Consider the following 18,786-nt stretch of genomic DNA (forward strand, 5'->3'; position numbering starts at 1 on the left):
ATGTGGGATTTGAACCCACAACCTTCTGACTCAGAGGCAAGAGTCATACCACTGAGCCAAGCTGACACACAGGATTGATGATGTTGGCTCAGAGCGTTGAGAATATATCTCCTAGACTCATTATGGACAACCCTGAAGTCAGCAATAATCTGACTGAGACTCTGCTTACCTCACCCCTCAGGAGAATACTTTAAAAAAATGTATTCATTTTATTGGCTCCAAAAGAGTGACGGGTTGAATGAACCAATTCCAAAGCTACAACCTTCTGGTTCCTTGTTAATTTCCCCCCTCAATAGCACAGACTTACTGAGGTGAATTGCAGCACCAGCTAACTCAGCACAGATTGGAGCAATCAAATCTTTGGTCTTCTCATTCTTATGGCATAATGAATGCACCAGGCAATATTTTTACCAGCCAGGCCATCAGGGAGACAACCGTGCAATTTATGATTCATCATTTTGCATGTTTGTCACATTTGCTGAATTTCAGTGGAGTGTGATTATTTATTATCAGCCCCAATATGATATAATGTGTAGAGAAAAGAATAAATCACTGTATTTCTGGAAGTAATATCACTTGCTCCCAGCAGGCAGCAATAAATAAGGGCTACTATTACCACGTCAAATGTTTTCAGATCCCCAGAAAGCATGTTCAAGTTGTATAGTACTCTGGTCAGGATGCACCTGGCATACTGTTTACCATTTGGTTGCCATTACAACAACAAATAACAACAAACTGCACTTATATAGTTCCTTAGGGGACATCCCAAAACTTTGGGGGGCGAAGGTATGCCTAACACAGGGTGTCGCCCAAATACTCAAAGCTGTAGAGGGGAGACCAACAAGGTTAGTATTCGAGGAATGAGCTTGAACACTGGATAGACAAGCTTTGAAGGAGACGTCTCAGATTTTATACAGATACACTGTATTTTAAATGGGATTATGAAAGTAAATCCAGAATAATACTTTCAGATATGCCAAGATAGCAGAACTAAAGGGAACAGATTCAGGGTTGTAAAGGGCAATGTATGGACAGACACTGTGTAGAATTTCATTACACAGAAGGGAATTAACAATTGGAACAGTTTACAAGAAGAATAGGTGAGACCAGTATGCTGTACTCATTCAAGAAACAGTTTGATGTTATGATGGGAATATGGTAGATCGGGGATTTTGGAAGGATGATCTTAAAATGGACCGAAGGGCCTTATTCACCTGAAGCTCTCTCAACCACTTACTTCAGTCCTATTTGGATTTGAGCTGCATCTGAAGTGTTGAGATCATCGTCATCGTAAACCGCATCTTCAGCTTCATTTGACCTAATTATGAAAATGTTTCTAAGTAATAAATTATTGCAGTGTGCAAGTCATTCTCTGCAGTGTTGGTTTTGGATAAAGTGCACACACACACACACACACACACACATACATGTTTTGCTGTATTACTCATTTTGCCATATTTGCAATAGGTATCAAAACAGATGACAGTACGATTTGTAATCATGCAGATTTACACAATTAGTTGTGTAATTCTGATAATTAACCCATAACATGGTTGAAATCTAAAATTTAAAGCTGTAAGGTTCCTAGGGTAAAAGCAATCACAATGGCTCAGTGGATTCAGGGTGGTCCAATTGGCAGGCCACATCCTATCAGGGGATAATTTAATTCGGCCCGCAAATCATTTCCAAACTCTCTCCCTTCCCGGTGATCCGTCCTCGCATTCCAGCAGCTCAATGCTTGGGAATGGAAATAAAGCCCCCTGTTGCTGCAGTCTGTCAGTCAGCCCCTCTCGAGCTGAGGGAAGGCAAACAGATCTCCTGACCCACCCTGTCCTCCCGGCCGCCAGCTCCTGCTGCTGCCTAATAGTGTGCCACCCAGGCGCATGGCTGGGAGAGCGGCCGTTCCCGCTGTCCAGAAAATGAGCCACGCGCCTGATTGAAAGAGAGAGGAGGGGAGACAGAGAGTGATTGAGTGAGGAGGATTGGGTAGAGACAGAGAGAGAGAGAGAGAGTCTGTGTGATCATTTGTGAGAGAGGGGAGAGAGGTTGTGAGAAAGAATAATTGAGAGTGAGAGTGTGGAGACTGTTTGTGTGAAAGAGGGGAGAGAGTGAATGATCAATAGAGAGGGGGGAGGGTGATAGAGAGTGTGAGATAGAGTAGGAAGAGGGAGGGAGGGAGGGAGGGGAGAAGTGAGGGCAGTGTTTTGTGGTTCTCTGTCAGGACAGATGATCGGAATCTCCCTCGGCCACCGCAGGGGTGGACTAAGTACAGACACTGAATGAGGTGCCGTGTAGTTTCTTCACAGAAAGCTCCCTCTTTCCCCATTGAGAAGCCTTCATCCCCCACCCCATCCTACCTCTGAGACCTTCTGATCCAGTTGTTCCATTTGCCCAGCAAACACTGGCTTGCATCATGTCCCCACGCTCTCACCATCACCATTTCACCCCCTCTATCTGGAGTTCCATTCCCCAAGTTCCTCCGACTCACTTGCTCCCTCCCTTCCTTCTTTCAAGACACATCAGGACTTAACTCTGACTGCGCTTTCGATTACCTTTTCCATCCCACCTCCCTCGGCTCCCACCTCCCTCGGCTCCCACCCCCAGCTCGGGTGACCAGGCGGCAGTCTCAAATCCGGCATCCGGTCCTCAGCAGCCAGAAAAGTTGGACCACCCTGCATTATAATACGATACTGAGTAATAAAAACCAGGAAGGTCAGAGGTTCATGCTGAGCTCTGCAAGAGCAGATTTATGCAACAGCAGTGAGCAAGGAAGAAGGCAGCAGATGGCGGAAGGGAGAATTGTACTGTAAAATATATGAATAAGGCAAACAAGAATGTGTTTCCTGAGCCTTTTCTGGAATATTTCTTTAGCAAGAGCTATGTGACATTTGATATCCAGGGCTATAATTGGCGCACTATCTTACTGCACTCTTTAACTGTTGTGATATGCACAACAAATTGCACATACCGTTTGACAGAAGCCTCATAAACTCCACTGTCTCCAGCGACGGATTCATCAGAAACGGCAGCAGACACACACGTGGTTTTCTCTTCAAGTAGATGACCCACCGGTCCTCCTTGTAGATCGACAGCTGTACAAATGCAGAGCACGCAGACCCCATCAACTTGACCTGAAGCAGCACACAGTTTTCTAATCCCTACAGACACAGCATGGTTTACCATTCCTCAAACCACCTCCCACCTCTTCAACCGTGCCTTTGGTCACTTCCTTCCCACCTTCTGTGCAGCAGAAGCTGGGATGTTTAGATTTGAAGATATTGGTTATATCCCTTTGGTCAAGGGATGTTTTCCTCATAGATTTTTGAAGGAAGGGAGATAGTTAATGAGGCAATGTAGTTTTGGAAGTGATTTTCAGGGGACATGGCATGGTGGTTAAGTCTCAGCCACTGATGATGGAGGAATGGGAGTAAGAAAACATCAATAAACTAGAGGTGGAAGAGAATAGCTTATAGGCTGGAAAGGATTGTACAGGTGTGGTTCAGTGTGGAGTAATTTGAAGCCAAGGATCTTAACTGTAATCCTCTGAGGTACCAACTCAGCTTGGTTGAGTATGTGGGTATAACAACAACTTGCATTTATATAGCACCCTTCACACAGTTAGCATCTATGAGAGTTTAATAGTAGCGTGGCTTGATGCTGAGCCAGAAAAGGGAGAGGTGATCAAAGGCACAATCAAAGAGGAAAGTCTTCAGGTGTGATTTGAGGATAGGCAAAAAGAGGGAAAGATGGGAGGGATTAAGTCAGGGAATTCCAACAATTTGGGGCTTAGTGGCCGGCAATGTGAAGTATAGGAGACGAGAGATGTGCAGCAAACCAATGACAGCTGAGCGAAGGCCGTGGGAATAGGAGGGGGTGTCACAAGATCGAAGTGGCAGCAGGGTGCTAGGGCATGAATAGGTTTGTAAGTGAGAGCGAGGATCGTGAAATTAATCCGTTCTGCAACAGGAAGCTAGTGATTCATGGCAAGGATTGGGGTGTCAGCGGTGTGGAGCCTTGTGAGGGAAAGAAGTTGGGCTGTAGAGATCTGGACCAGATAAAGTTTTGGAGAGTGCAGCTATGGAGAACAGTGAAAAGAGTATTCTAAAAGCATATCCTCAAGGTGACAAAGGCAAAATAATGATTTCTACAACAGTAAGATGTTATAGGGGTAAGTGAGCAATGTTTCAGAGGGGGAAGAATGGACTAGATGTGGGGTTTGAAGTTCAACTCAGGGTCAAGCTGAAAAAGAGTTTTGTCCTATTCATAGGAAAACAAACTAGTCACAAAGCACTAATCTGGGATTCTACCCTGCGTGAGGGGTGCTATGGTAATCCAAATTGTTGTTGTAATCATCTGTTATTGTAATCATCTGTTGGGGAAAACAAATTGCTCTTGTGCACTGCTGTCAGTGGCCAAGTGGGGGCACTGCAACTTTGATTTTTAATATTCTGACAATTAGAAATGTAATATATAATGATGGGCATATTTGTGCTTTTCTCCTCTTTAAAAAAAATGACACTGTTGGGAAAAAGGAATAGTTCGATACATTAATACTCTTCTCAACTTCGCTTCTTCGGTTACCACAGAACCAAAGAAATTTACTGCACAGGAGAAGGCCGTTCGTCCCATCGCTTCTGTGCTGGTTCTTTTAAGAGCAATCCTTTCAGTTAAGTAACAAGTTGTAGTTCAGGTTAGTAACAAGCTGTAGTTCAGGTTAGTAACAAGCTGTAGTTGGTTCTCATGGATTGTCCTGGTCTTGTGACACAATAAGAGATTGATCAGCTCAAACATGGCTAAAGCGATCAACGTTGAAGCTTTTGATTCTGGTAATGCATATATTAGTGCCAGAATAATCATAATCAGGATTATTAAAAGGAATATTTGCGCCAAACCAATTCTAAAAACACACAAGTTAAAGAATGTGAAAATACTTTCTATTAAATGGAAATGGCTTTTTTTTGAAGAATGTGTTTCATGGTTGACTTGTGTTTCATAGATGACTAATTTGAACATGAACTGCAATGTCAGACAGTGAGTAGCTTTCACTGAGCAACACTGGAATTAACTCAAATTTAGCTGAATTACATTTATTTGGGAAGATCAGCGTTTTTGTCAATAATAAACTGGGCTTGAAACATTTCTGCTGGTGTGAATGGTCGCATTATTGGACCTTGAAATTAACTTTTGGAGAGGGATCCGCTGGATGTCTGATATACTTAGTAACTGATTGCTATGCTTAAGAGTATGCAAAGCAGATTGACAGTTCCACGCACATATGTCAGATACACATGTAAATTTCCCCCGTGTCTGCAATGCAATGTGTTCTCTTTGGCTGGACTGACCTACCTTGCTTATCTAATTTCAGGACGTTGGTAAGAGCTGAGGCTTGGGGAAGCCAATGTATATCAGGGGATGCTGGCAGACTTGTATCAGCTAAAACCACCCAGCTTCATACTTCTAGTCCAGCTAGGACCACCCTAAGCTCCAGGGCTTCGGCTCTCTCACGTTCCTCTTGCTCCTCTGTTCATCTCCTGTTCATTCTGGTTTTGATGTGTAACTCCCATCCTATCAGTGGCTAGCTTTCATATTCTATACTCTTCTCCTTTGGAACGCTTTCTCTCTGCCTCCCCGTCTCGCCTCTGTCTGTCATCAAATTCCAACTGACCTGCCCTTTGACAGCAACTATGGTCAACCTCCTTGTTGTTGGACCTCATAACTGTGAGGTACTTCAAGATCTTATCCCCTGTGAAGGGCGCTATATAAATGCAAGTTATTGTTGTTGTTGTTATAGGGTTAATAAGAACTGAGCAGGAAAAATGCCTCCTACCAGTGACAGTTTGCTCTCCAAGTCCTGCTGACAAGCCAGGCTGACGCCTGTGATCAACAGTGCCTTGGAGTACTGTGGACCAACCTGGCTAAGGAACCAGACTTCTGAGAACCATTACAGAGGATCAAGCTATCTCAGCTCCAAGGAGATCCCACTTCCCCAAGGAGCACAGAAAATAATCACCTCCTGATGCAAATTCTTGCTTTCAACAGGAAAGTCCCTGCATGTCACTCCTAATCGTGAGAATTCATCTCCAACCCACAATTGCATCAAACCTGAAGATTCATGAGTCTGAGTAATGTGTTCATATATGATATATGTTTATATACGTTCAGGAGGTGAGACTGGGAGAAACTTCCTTCATTTTTGAATAGGCAGATGGGACCTTGGTTGAACACCTAATCCAAAGGACAGCATCTCAGTGAATGCTGCAATCTCCCAGCATTGTACTGGAGTACCAGCCTAGACTGTGAATTCAGCATTTACTGTTATTCTGTAATAATCGCACACTTACTTCTAAGTGATGAAATCTCCTTACCTGCAATGCCTTCACTTAGAGTCGAGAGAGGAACCGCAAGGTCATCATTAAGGCCTTTAACTTCATTCAGGTATTGCCCAGTTCTGTTTGAAATTCCAGATTCAAGGTTCAGGTAAGGTGCTTGAGTCCTGGTAGCTTGGTCAGGCTCGAGCAAGATTTGGTTTTCACTATTGCCATACAATCTGAGACCTGGGAAATCGCGTTGCATTTCACACTCTTCGAAGTCTGCACCGAGGTGATGCAAGGGCGAATCTTGGGCTGATGATAGAAATACTGCATCTGAGACGAGCGGAGAACCAGGGGGAGACAAGGAGGAAAGCGAGGATCTGGAGGATAATGAGGTCACGGATTTCGGTGGCTCAACTAATGATTTCACAGCATGTCCTGCAGCAGAGGAGTCAGCAGATTCCCCGAAATGCAGGTTTTTGTGGGACTTGACCACCTCGTTTTCATGGATGGTGGTTATGGGCCCCGAAGGAATGTAACCAGTCTTTTCTTGAAGCATGAAGTCCAGCTTGTACTGGTAGTCCAAATCAGGCACTTGATCTGACTGATTGTAATAAAGGTCGGTAGAGCTAAGCGAGTTCAGAGATCCCCTGCTGGACGTATTGAGGGACCCCCGGCTGGATGTCAGTGACCCAAGGCTGCTCCCAGAGGAAACGGACAATGTGCTGGCTGACAAGCTGTAAAACAAGAGGAATTAGGTGAGGAAAGCTTTTACGATATATTTCTTTAATAAAACTGTAGTTACGGCAATTCTGATTTCATGATGACTTGTTATTAGCAGTACCGACTCAATGGTCTATTATTTTTTATCAATTTCATAAGTGTACAGAGTGGATTTAGGAGAGAGTTATTATTCTTTGTGTACTTTGTGGTCCACATCTTTGTATATACACCTGAATGATTGTATGCCCATTTATCATTTTTGCTTCATGCTTTTAGAAGAGTAATTTTTTTCCCCTCTTTCCCCATATGCTATATATTCATCAAATGCTTATCCAATTTCCTTTAAAATATTGTAATGCTCTCTGTCTCAATCGTGTGAAAGACAAATTGATATTCCCCATTAATGATATGTTTTTTTTCACCAGATGTGACTGCGTAGTATTTTGAATGTGTCCTTACCGGGCTTAAAATGTTAAAGCTGCGGAAAGGGACGATTTAGTCAGCAGTGAATCAGATTATGCATTAGAAGTCTTTGGCTCCCAAATGCAAAGCCAAAGGAAAATAGTTGTTGAGTTGCCAAATTCACCGTGACTGCAGGTCGTAAGTGTGGTGCTCTGATCACAAGACTTATCCCACTTGTAATTTACGACATCAGTTGGTAGTTCATAAGAGAGAAGCAGCTGGCATCACAGTGCTGTCCAGCTACGTCAGAAACCCAGTACCACACTGTGTGAGAATATTTGGCACAAGTTTGCAAAAGCCTTGGTGTACACTGGGGTACTGCTAGAGTTAACCAGCTAAAATGCACAGCTGTCTGGCAATCAACCCATTATTTGTCCAGCTAGGACCACTGGAACAGTCAGGTTTGCGTGGAAAGCTCACTCTCCACCACTCTCGATTCCCTTGCTCCCCTCACTTCCAAAACAGTCTCCTACTCACGAAAGTCACCATGGTACACCAGCCACCTCCACTCCCTTAAAGCACAAGTGGATGCCGCTGAACGCACCTGGCTTAAATCGAACTTAACGGTCCATCAGCAGATCTGGCTGGAACATATCAAATACTACCGCTCCGCCTTCGCCTCTGCTAAATCGTCATTCTACTCCAAGATAATCTTGGAGGCCAAGGACAACCCCAGGCTCTTCTTCTCCATTACCAACCAGCTGCTCCGCCCACCCTCTCACGCCTCGCCCATCCTCACCTCCAATGCCAACTGTGAAGCGATGCTGGACTTCCTTGAATCCAAAGTTGAGGGAATCCATTCAGCTGCCTCTGCCCTTCCATCTATTACCCCATCCCCATCTCCCCTCTCATCCCGGCCCCTAACCATCCCTCCCTCCACACCTTCGAACCAGTCTCCGCTCCTCTCTCATAACCTGTATGAAACCAATCACACGTGCCCTCAACCTCATCCCTACCCATCTCTTTATCTCCCAGCTCCACCTCCTTGAATCTCTACTCACATAAACCTCTCCCCGTCCACTGGTACCATTCGCTCCTTCCTCTCCCGCCACTTCCTTCACAAGCCCCTCCAATCGGGTTTCCGTGCCACCCAGCACAGAAACACCTTTAGGTCAAAGTGATAAATGACATTCTGTCCATCTGCAACAAGGGCTCCCTCTACCTCCTTGTCCTCCTTGACCTCTCTGCTGCCTTCGACACCGTTGACCACTCTATCCTTCTCCACCACCACTCCTCTTGGCTCTGTCCGTGACTGGTTCATATCATACCTCTCACACTGCCTCCACTTCAACTCCACAAATGGTTTCTCCTCTAGCCCCCGTACCATCTCATGCAACTTTCCTCAGGGCTCTGTCCTTGGTTCCCTCCTCTTCACTCTCTATATGCTCCCCCTTGGTGACATCATCCACAGACATGGGGTCAACTTCCACATGTATGCGGATGACACCCAACTCTACCTCTCTGCCTCCACCCTTGACTCCAGGACCACTGCTGTCCTGACAGAATGTCTGTGAGACATCAAGTCCGAGATGAGAGCTAACTTTCTTTAGTGGAACATCAACAAGACCGAGGCTCTCCTGATTGGCTCCAGTCAGCACCTCCAAATCTCAGGCGCTGACAGCATCACCATCCATGGTTGCACACTCCACCTTATTGAGCCAGTCCGGAACCTTGGCATCTTGTTTTACCCTCAAATATCCTTTCTACCCCACATCCATGCCATGGCCTGCTTTGCCTTCCCCACCTCCACAACATTGCCCAGCTCCGCCACTGTCTCACACTGCAGGCCGCCGAGACCCTCATACACACATTCATAACATCATAGCTTGACTATGCAAACGCCTTGCTTGTCGGCCTCCCCAACTCCTCTCTCCATAGGCTGCAGATCATCCAGAACTCTGCAGCCCGTGAACTCTCCCGCACCAGGCTCCGTAACCCTATCACCCCCATCCTCACCTAACTACACTGGCTTCCCATCACTCAGAGGATACAATTCAAGGCCCTGGCCCTCACCTTCAAAGCCCTCCATGGGCTTGCTCCCCCTTACCTCTGCGACTTCCTAACCCCCTACCATCCTGCCCGCTCCCTCCACTCAGCGGGCTCCAGCCTGCTTCATGTCCCCCGCCTCGCCTGCCCACCATTGGCAGTGGGCCTTCTGCCACTCTGCCCCTACCCTCTGGAACTCCATCCTGCAGTCCCTCCACCTCACCCCCTCCCTCGCCTCCTTCAAGGCCCATCTCAAGACCCTACTCTTCAACCGTGCTTTCGATCTCCCTGCTTCCCCCCCCTGCCCTCCACCCTCCCCGACCCCCAGTTCGGATCCAAAACACTGACTGTCCAGTGCCTTGGGACGTCCTCCTAACGTGAAAGATGCTATATACATGTAATTTTGTTGTTGTTGTTGTTGTTGCTGCTGTTGTTGAAAGAATCCTTGCTCCCAGTGACACTTAGTCTACCACTCCAAGCTCTGTCGACGAACAACCTGGCTGGTCTGTCATCAACAATTCCCTGGAGTCCTGCAGACTTGCCTGGCTCAGGAACTTGACCACAACAGAGGATTGACTCAATTCCCATATTCTGTTGCCAATCTTAGAACTAATTCAACAAAACAACAAAATTACATTTGTATAGCGCCTTTTATGTCAGGAGGAATTCAGTCCAAGGAGACTTGACAACTCTCCCCTAAGACGAGGTGGAATTTGGGGATCATAAACCAATGTCTTCACGAAGGAAGGGGAGAAAAGCGGCTAAAAAAAGGAACGTTTTGGTTTACTACACGGCACTAAAACTCAGCTGAAATTCACCTGCTGTTTTAGACAAACCTATTGCAGCGCTCCAGCAAAAAACCATTACTGTGTATGAATGTTACGAAGTTTGGTAACAGTATTATATTTAAAAAGCTTTTGCACAAATCTGTTTTATTTTGAGTAAGAGAAAGCTCAGAGAGAAAAGGTCAGCAATCTGCCTCAATTCTGTATTTTATAATAGAATCATTGAATGTTACAGCTCATCAAGTCTGCACTAATGATTTTCTCCACATGAGTCAACTAATTCCACTACTCGCTCCCCAAACTCTTTAAATTCTTTCTTTTCTTCCTCTTCTATGGAGTGTGCCTGTTCCCAAAAGACTCAACGCTATGAAATGCTCTCTCTCTCAGTCTCTCATTACTCTATGGACCACTCTCTTCCACCATGTTAGTTAATCTGTTGTCACACATTATTTATCAGCTAGGAGGGTGGTTATGGGGAGAAGGAGGGGATGTTGGAGGGGAATACTAATTACATCTCTACTGCACATAATGGCAACCCAAATAATCAATTCCATTTAAATAATCGGCACACATCTAGAAACAGTACTAATGCAAGGTATGACTTTTTGTCGTTGACATGGCTGTACCTTTTCAGCTGTGAATGCAAAAACGTGGTGAGCTGTGTGGCATCTTCAAGCTGCCGTATTAAACCCCTCCTCTTCTCTTGCAACTTCAGTCTGTAAAGAAAACAATTATGACTCAATAAATGACATCTGACCACACCGGTCACACACAGAAACTGAATTAAAGGCAAATGCATTCACATCTTGTGTTTGGCAACAAGTTTACTTAACCTGCCGCTTCTTATTGAGCTACAAAATTGGTAACTTTACCAACAAGCTGAGAGCAGTCCTACATGTCCAATCTGGGTAAGGATTCTGTGGGCAGAAGGTGATGCAGAACAACAGGAACACAGATTTAGGGTTGACAGATGCAATTTCAAATATCTTTCTAGTGATACTCATTAATTATCCTCTTTGCCCAGAGGGTAATTAATATTCGGAACATGTCGCCAGGAAGGTGGTTGAGGCCAGGACTATTTTAAAACAGTTCAATGTTGTGATAGGAATAATCATTCACCCATAAAATACACACTCATTCCACTTTACTGTATTTCCTATGACATGAAGCACTTTGATGTGAAAGGCGCTATATCAAACACAAGGATTATTATCATTATTTATTATTTAACCATGCTTCTAGGATCTATGAATATAATTTGAAATTAGTTACTTTTGATCAATACTTACAATTTTTTTAAAAAGTGCACCGATATAGTAATATTTTAAACTAATATTCTTGTTAAGTTTGCAACAAATGTCATGTTAGCCTTTGGAAATGGAAGCATCTTCCCCCTTCATGAATAGCGTTTGATACAAAAGTACATGATGGCAATATGCTGCTGTGAACAGCTGAGGAAATCCAGTGTTAACAGTGTGACAGACCTCTCAGCGAGTGCTTCACTTGGTGTGCTCTGAGTAGAGAGCAGGTCCTCCTCCAGTTGCTTCCTCTCCACTTCCAGTCGCTCCAGCTCCACCTGTGAGCATTTCCGCAATGTCACGAATTGCAGTTCTTTCAGAAGTTCTTCCTTTTCATTGATCAGCATCAACTTATCTCGCTCGACATCCAGAGCCCCAGGCCATGCCTCGGAGTCCAGCTTCGACAATTCGATTTTTATATTCGCTATTCTGTAAATCAAAAATTGGTTTCTTTATTAACAAAAACCTCAGGCTAAGATTTTACAATATGCTGCCCTCTACACGAAAGAAACAAGACAGAAGGTCTTGCCCTTGGTGCCCTGTACACATTCAGCAGGTAAAGGAAGCACTGAGAATGTAGCTGAGAAAGAGCGTGTAAGGGAACCAAGAAACAATGTGGTAACAATAACAACAACAACAAACTGCATTTACTTAACATCTTTCACGTTGGGAGGACGTTCCAAGACCCTGGACAGTGAAGGGTTTGCACCCAAGCTGGGGGTTGAAGTCAACAGAGGTGGAGGGAAGGGGGAGGATGGATGTGGTAACATTTGTGGCATTCCTTAAATGTTCCTGAAATCGGCATCGGCATTGATTTGAGAAATTAATTTAAGGTATATATCGTACATTTTACCTCAAAGATACAACGCCAGGTGAGAAAGACATCAGTAATGGAGAGAAACAACTGGACACATATTAAAAAGACAGCGAGAGAACTCACCTAGAAAATTAGAATATCTTTGCTTCAGAATTATCAAATCAAAATGTCAGTAACTAATTGTGACAAATTGAACTGAGAAATACACTGGACCTCCAGGTTGACAATGCAGTATTGTAATTTTTCTTCTATTTGTACTTGGTCAGGGATCCTGTCGGTGGAGGGAGGGGAGGAGAAGGATAAAGGCGAAGAGAAGAGATTCTACCGAGGATAATTTAGCTTCTTCAAACTATCAGATTCAATCAATAACGTCCTAAGAAGACCAGAGAACTGACCCAAAACCCAGCAAGAAGAAGCACACTTCACAGGTATCGTTCAGAAATTAAACTGCTTCATGAAATTTAAATGTGTCGTATAGACAGCTATTAACAATTCAAGTGGAACATTACTAGCTACCGCATTTTTACACTGATTATTCTCAGGCACGGAATCAGAAAATGGATTCTTTCACAAAGAATACATATTGGTCTTTGACAAAAATATTTCACCAGATCTAATATGCCTAGAAACACAAATATCTAATTTCATAATTTGAGAATCTGCCATAAAACAACATCTCAACCTTTTATATTGCACCAAGTGAAATGTTTCCCTTGAAACAATTCCAAGCTGGTTACACACACATTCACTCAAATCACAAAAACGGATTTACAAACCATGAGAAACAAGACACAAAGATGTAAATCACAGGTCCATGATCTGTTAAATGGAATAGCGAAGGGTGGACTCTCTCTTCAGTGAAGCATTCTGTGTTAATAATCCACAAGGAACAACCTCAGAGACTGGTTCAAACTAAGAATAGAACAGCACAGGGGTGTGCAGAAGAAAGCAGCCCCAGCATTGTAAATGTCAAGGCCAATCAGCAATTCCATGCTAACTAACTAGCCATTTGCACTTGCAAGGTGAATCTGCACCAGGAAAACCCAACAGATGCACTGGCATTCAGCTTTAACTGTGTTTGACAATGCTAGTTGTTCTGCCTACGCAAAGGGTTGTAAATGCATTCTCATTAGGAAGCACGGCAGACTACATGGTCACATTTAGTCTGAAATGCTAACATACTTCAGAATTTAATTTATATTTATATCGCACCCTTAATGTTGAGAGGACGTCTCAAAGCGCTTGCATAGAATCTGTCGCCTAAATGTGGGTCCTTGGGTCTTATTACAAACTAAAATACAATAATCTGACAGCACGGAATTGTCAAAAGAAATCTTCTTTTTAAAGTGTCTGTTTCCCCAAACCTGATTTTCCTACAAATAATAATCTTTATTCAAGAAACAGACTGTTGTCAAAGCCCTGCTCTGCTCGTTATCTGCTTTGATATTGTAATTTTTCTAGCTGCCATCATGCACATTGAATATAGATGTGATATTTTAGTTTGTTCTCTATCAATTTCTTTGATTTGAAAGTTAACAGCACAACAGTCTAGTTACCTGACTGTAGAGTTCAGATATAATATTCAGCGAGCTTTCAAATTAACATTGCAGGCGTCTGCTAGAATATTGCAAACCTGAAATGGAGCTCTCTTCATTAGCAGGTTCAGATCCTCATCTTCACTTTTAAAGAAATCTGTGCACTCAGATATGATTAAATTACCTAATCCTGCTAATTACAATATGCTAAAAATAGGGAAGGTAAAGACAATAGGTTCAGAAGCGAATTTGATAGTTGTTTAGCAAAGAAATCAATTGAAGGAAGAGGTATGGAGTCGCATAGGATTACAATATTTTTATTTTAGAACTGGCCACATCCGTCCTTCAGATGAGATGTTAAGCCCAGGTCCTGTTCAGGTGGATGTTAAAGATCCTATGGCGTTGGAAAAGAGAAGGGAGTTTCTCCCAGTGTTCTGGTCATCAGTTTCCCAGATCAAATTGACACTTGCTTCATGACTGTTTGTCGAAACTGGCTGCTGCGCTCACCTAACAAAAACTTACAGTAAATTGTGTACTTCGAGACATCGTCTTGTCTTGAGCGGTGCTATATCAAATGCAAGGATTATTATTAGGGAACGCCATGTCTTTCCTGGTCCTATGTATTTCTATTCTGCAGTACAGAGCAGAAAGGCTGCTGCAGATGTTCCAGCAGCTTCGAATCACTGTTCCCCAATGGCTCTAGCTGGGGAGAAGCTGCAGATGCCAGGCGTTCCTCATGTGGCCAATCCGGGGCCAGATTACCCTCCATAAAGTGAGGAGGGACATTGTCACATGTGTTGCTCAGGGGTGTGTGATCCCCTCTTAGTTAACAATTCAAGCGGCAAAGATCTGGGATCATAAACTTAAAGCTCAGTTTCAAATTGCTACCTCTGCTTCCACAACATTTCAATAATTTCCTTCAGCAAGTGAACAGGGCATGTGAAAAAATAAATTATAAATATTCCATTTTGTTATTGACCTTGTTACCAAGCAACAGAACCCACAGGCATAGGCACGCCGCTGTATGTTCCTTTTATGGAGAGTGTTTATTCAGAAGCAAATCTGGAACAGCATCTCACACCATCAATCATTGCTTTTAGCTAGTAAGATGCATATAAACATCAATAGACTGCTAAAATGAGTGGAGCTTCTTTCATGAGATTCTGAGTATGCAGAGCTCTTTGAACCAGCATGACAGATACTTAGATATTGTCTCTGAAGTCCTTCCTCTTTGACTGTGCCTTTGGTCATCCTCCCATCCCCATCCCCCTTGCCCTTTTGATTCCAACCCCCAGCTCGGGTGCAACCTTGTGACTATCCAGCACTTTGAGATGTCCTCCCGACGTGAAAGGTGCTTAATAAGTGCAATTTGCTGTTGTAGATATTGAGCTTGGAACTCAATGGATAACCTAGTGGCAAGCTAGAGATTCTTGGCCAGCATTCACAAGGTCAGTAGAGAGAATGTGTTGTGTGGGGAAGCCTGAAGCACTGAAGAGAAGAAAGAGTCTTTACAGAAAAATGCAGGATGATAATTTTGCAGCCTTTTTTAGTTCTGGAGTTTTCTTTGGTTTCAATGGACTGAAGCTTGTAAGAGCTACAAACTGAAAACATTCTGAGATAATGTGGTCTAACGTGTGCTATTTCTTAATGGGATTTTTTAACAATTACTGCATGAATTTGCCTCAACATATGGGAACACCGTTGTTGACTGAGTTCACCGTCAGTTCCTGAACCCCACCCTTTTATTTCTGCAATGTTGACTCAGATCACTCAACATAGATACGAGTGTCACTATTTGCAATATGGCCCTTTATTCTTGGGTCTGGTGTTTTAAATCTGCCCTAAATTAGTATAGACATGGGTGGAAGACAGAAACAATCATCCTTATCATCTGAGGAATGTAGGCTCTCACCTTAATGAGAAAATATGCAAAAAAATGTACAAAAACCTTTGGGAGTGTTTTTGCATTTGACACTAAGTGCACTGAATAATGATGATTAATTATCACATTGTCAAGTGTGCTACGCTTGGGGACATATGGAATATCATATGTGTGTTTAATAAAGGAGCTGAAAGATTACCTTCTCTTAGCCTCTTCATACTGAAGACTCAGTCTGACCTTCTCAGCAAGATTAGCTCGGCTTCTTGAGCTAAACTGGAAGAAAAATAAAATAGGTTAAAGAAGACATTCTTAAAACTCTTGGGTCGTCTCCTTGTCATTATATTCAGAATAGGCCCCAAACTGCACCAAATGAAGCTTAGCTGCGTTTAAGGGCTCCAAGCTGAAAAGGTTTTCTGAGATAATGGGTTCTAACTTGCGGCAATTCTTAATGAGATTTCTTAACAATTCCCATTTGAATTTACCTCGACTCATGGGAACCCCATTCCAGAAGTTAACTGAAGTGATCGGTTCCTGAAAGCCCCATTTGCATGACTAAGATTCCATGTTAAGGAATCCAAATAAGAAATACTGCAAATTAGACACCGATTTTTCACTGCAAAAGGCTTTTTAACCCAGCAAGACCATTTTTCTCTTAGAATCTAAGATGGTGCACATTTATGAACATTTATTGGATTCCTTTTAAGAGATGTGGAAAACTGGCCTCAAATTGAGGCTACATTTAAGGATTTTGCATAAGTCTGCAACGTCTGATATTTGATCACTTGTCATCGTAGGCTGCCTGAAGGATGAAGGAGGGCTCAATTCTGCAAGTGTGTTCATATTGTAAAATTATTGTAAGAAAGAACTCGTCATTGCATTACAGTGCAACCCCGTAACAATGTGTTTCTTTATCAAGGAGGTTGATCTGTGAACCCTATTCACTGTGAATGTGTGCACCCAATTCATTCACTTCTCATTCCCTGGCCCGCTTTTGTGCTAAAATGGCCAAATTCTAGGTTATTAGGGTGGCGACAAATAAGAAATGACATTGAATGTAATCTTATGACCTGGATGTTGGTTGATAATTTTTCACAGGGAGCGAGTCGATCAGCTGTGAATGTGGGGAGTGACACCAGCTAACACAACTTGTTATAAACGTAGGTTGGGAATTTAAGGACCCCAAACACTGTTTTATAATGAAGCTCCACTGTAGCCTTCTTAACCACATCAGCAAGTCTCAAAGTGCTTCACAAGTGATTACTGTCAAGTGTACTGGCTGTTTTCGGTAGGCAAATGGCAAGTGGAGTCCTGTAGCTCAGTGGTTAGAGCACTCGCTTTGCAAGTGAGAGACCTGAGTTCAATTCCAGGCAGAGGGCGAAACCTTGGGCAAGTTTCCTTACTCCACACAGAGCCTAATAATAATCCCTCCAAAAAAACAAAACAATAATAAATTGGTCATTTTCAATCCATGACTGTTTGTGGGACATTGCTGTGCGCAATTGGCTGCCGCGTTCGCCCACAAATATACAGTCAATTCACTTTACAGTGTGTCTGTGAAGCGCTTTGGGACGTCCTCCCGACGTGAAAAGCGCTATATCAAATGCAAGGATTATTATTATTATTAAATGCAGCAACCATTTGCGCAAACAAGGTATCCACAAACCTTCAATTTATTGAACGGTCGATTAACCTGAAAGAATGTTGGCCAGGACATTAGGAGAAACCCCCTTTTTTAAATAGTGTTACGGGATCTTTAATGTCTACCTGAGCAGGTAGACAGGATCTTGTTTTAATGTGTGACCTAAAGGACAACACCTCCAAAAATGCAACACACTTCCAATAATGTGCTGGTGTGTCAGCCTAGTTTGTGAGTGCTTTGTGTATCAGGCTTTTTGGGGACTTTACTAATTTTGGATTTGTGATTTAAATTTTGTAATCCAATGTTCTGAACTGGCAGTTTGTATAAATGCAACAAATCCAGTTTGTAAATATCATGTTTTAACAATAATAAAATAATAACTCTTGCATTTAATATAGCGTCAGTAGGACGTTTCAAAACACTTCACGGGATTTTACTATATAGTGTAGCGACTGTATTTTGCAGACAAATTTTGTTGGCATCTGAAGTCACTGTGTGTTTACACTGTACTAAACAAATTAGATTAATAATGAAAGCTCTTGGTACACATTCCTGGCATCTCTCCACCTGGGTGATTGTCACAAAAGATACATGTGAAAGAAAAATCTTCTTTAGAAAACTGTCACAAAGTGTTCTTATTGTGTGAATAGAGCTTGAGGGTGTTCATCTAGGCATCACTGAGGTTTGTAGGGTTGGGAAATCAATTTGACCTTTTAGGCAGTTAGAAGGTTACAAAATGCCACAGTATGATAATAATACTCCCATTCTTGGATGAGAATTGGATAAAGAATAATATAACAAGGTTCGGTTAAAATGCAAGGAATGGGTATCCAGAGTAGATGGTTCACCTACAAAAGCTCTAAAGCTCTATCTAGTCCATGCCACCCTCCTGGTCTCTCTTATTCCTGTCTCCAATAGCCCCATCTCCCTGTTCAGGTGGACATTAAACATCCCATAGCACTATTCAAAGGGAGAAAGGGGTTTCTCCCAGCATCCTGGCCAACAACCCTCCAGATAAAATAGATCATTCACTTCATGGCTGCTTGTGGAATATTGATTGTTGTATGCAAATTGGCTGCTATATTTTCCTACAAAAACACGTTCACAATTTTTTTTAACAGAAAAACTCTGTGAAGCACTTTGAATCATTATATCAAATGCAAAAATAAAATTATAAGTTGTACTGGTGGGTTATCACTCTTGGATGCACTCAGAATAACATAGAAGGAAATGATTAAAATGTTCCAGTAAAAAAACAGGCATAAACAACTCAGTACCCAGGAAAAAGCCCACACATGACATTGGTGTACACTAATAGGTCCTCAAGGCTGCAAACCTTAACTTGAAA

The 18,786-nt window shown here is 42.9% G+C and overlaps 1 protein-coding gene across 1 annotated transcript in view; it reads right to left on the reverse strand.

The window, feature by feature from the left end:
- LOC103187408 (protein WWC2) overlaps window positions 1-18,786 on the reverse strand; it is a 66,946-nt gene that overhangs the window by 13,645 nt on the left and 34,515 nt on the right. Inside the window, exons 8-13 of the mRNA XM_007906896.2 lie at window positions 15,999-16,072; window positions 11,752-11,994; window positions 10,894-10,983; window positions 6,366-7,048; window positions 2,969-3,092; window positions 1,238-1,318 (exon numbers count right to left, since the gene is read on the reverse strand). Of these exons, the coding sequence (XP_007905087.2) occupies window positions 1,238-1,318; window positions 2,969-3,092; window positions 6,366-7,048; window positions 10,894-10,983; window positions 11,752-11,994; window positions 15,999-16,072 (1,295 nt within the window). The remainder of the gene's footprint in view (window positions 1-1,237; window positions 1,319-2,968; window positions 3,093-6,365; window positions 7,049-10,893; window positions 10,984-11,751; window positions 11,995-15,998; window positions 16,073-18,786) is intronic.

The sequence above is a fragment of the Callorhinchus milii genome, unplaced genomic scaffold (genome assembly GCF_018977255.1).
Source record: "Callorhinchus milii isolate IMCB2004 unplaced genomic scaffold, IMCB_Cmil_1.0 Scaffold1, whole genome shotgun sequence".
In the NCBI taxonomy this organism is placed as follows: domain Eukaryota; kingdom Metazoa; phylum Chordata; class Chondrichthyes; order Chimaeriformes; family Callorhinchidae; genus Callorhinchus; species Callorhinchus milii.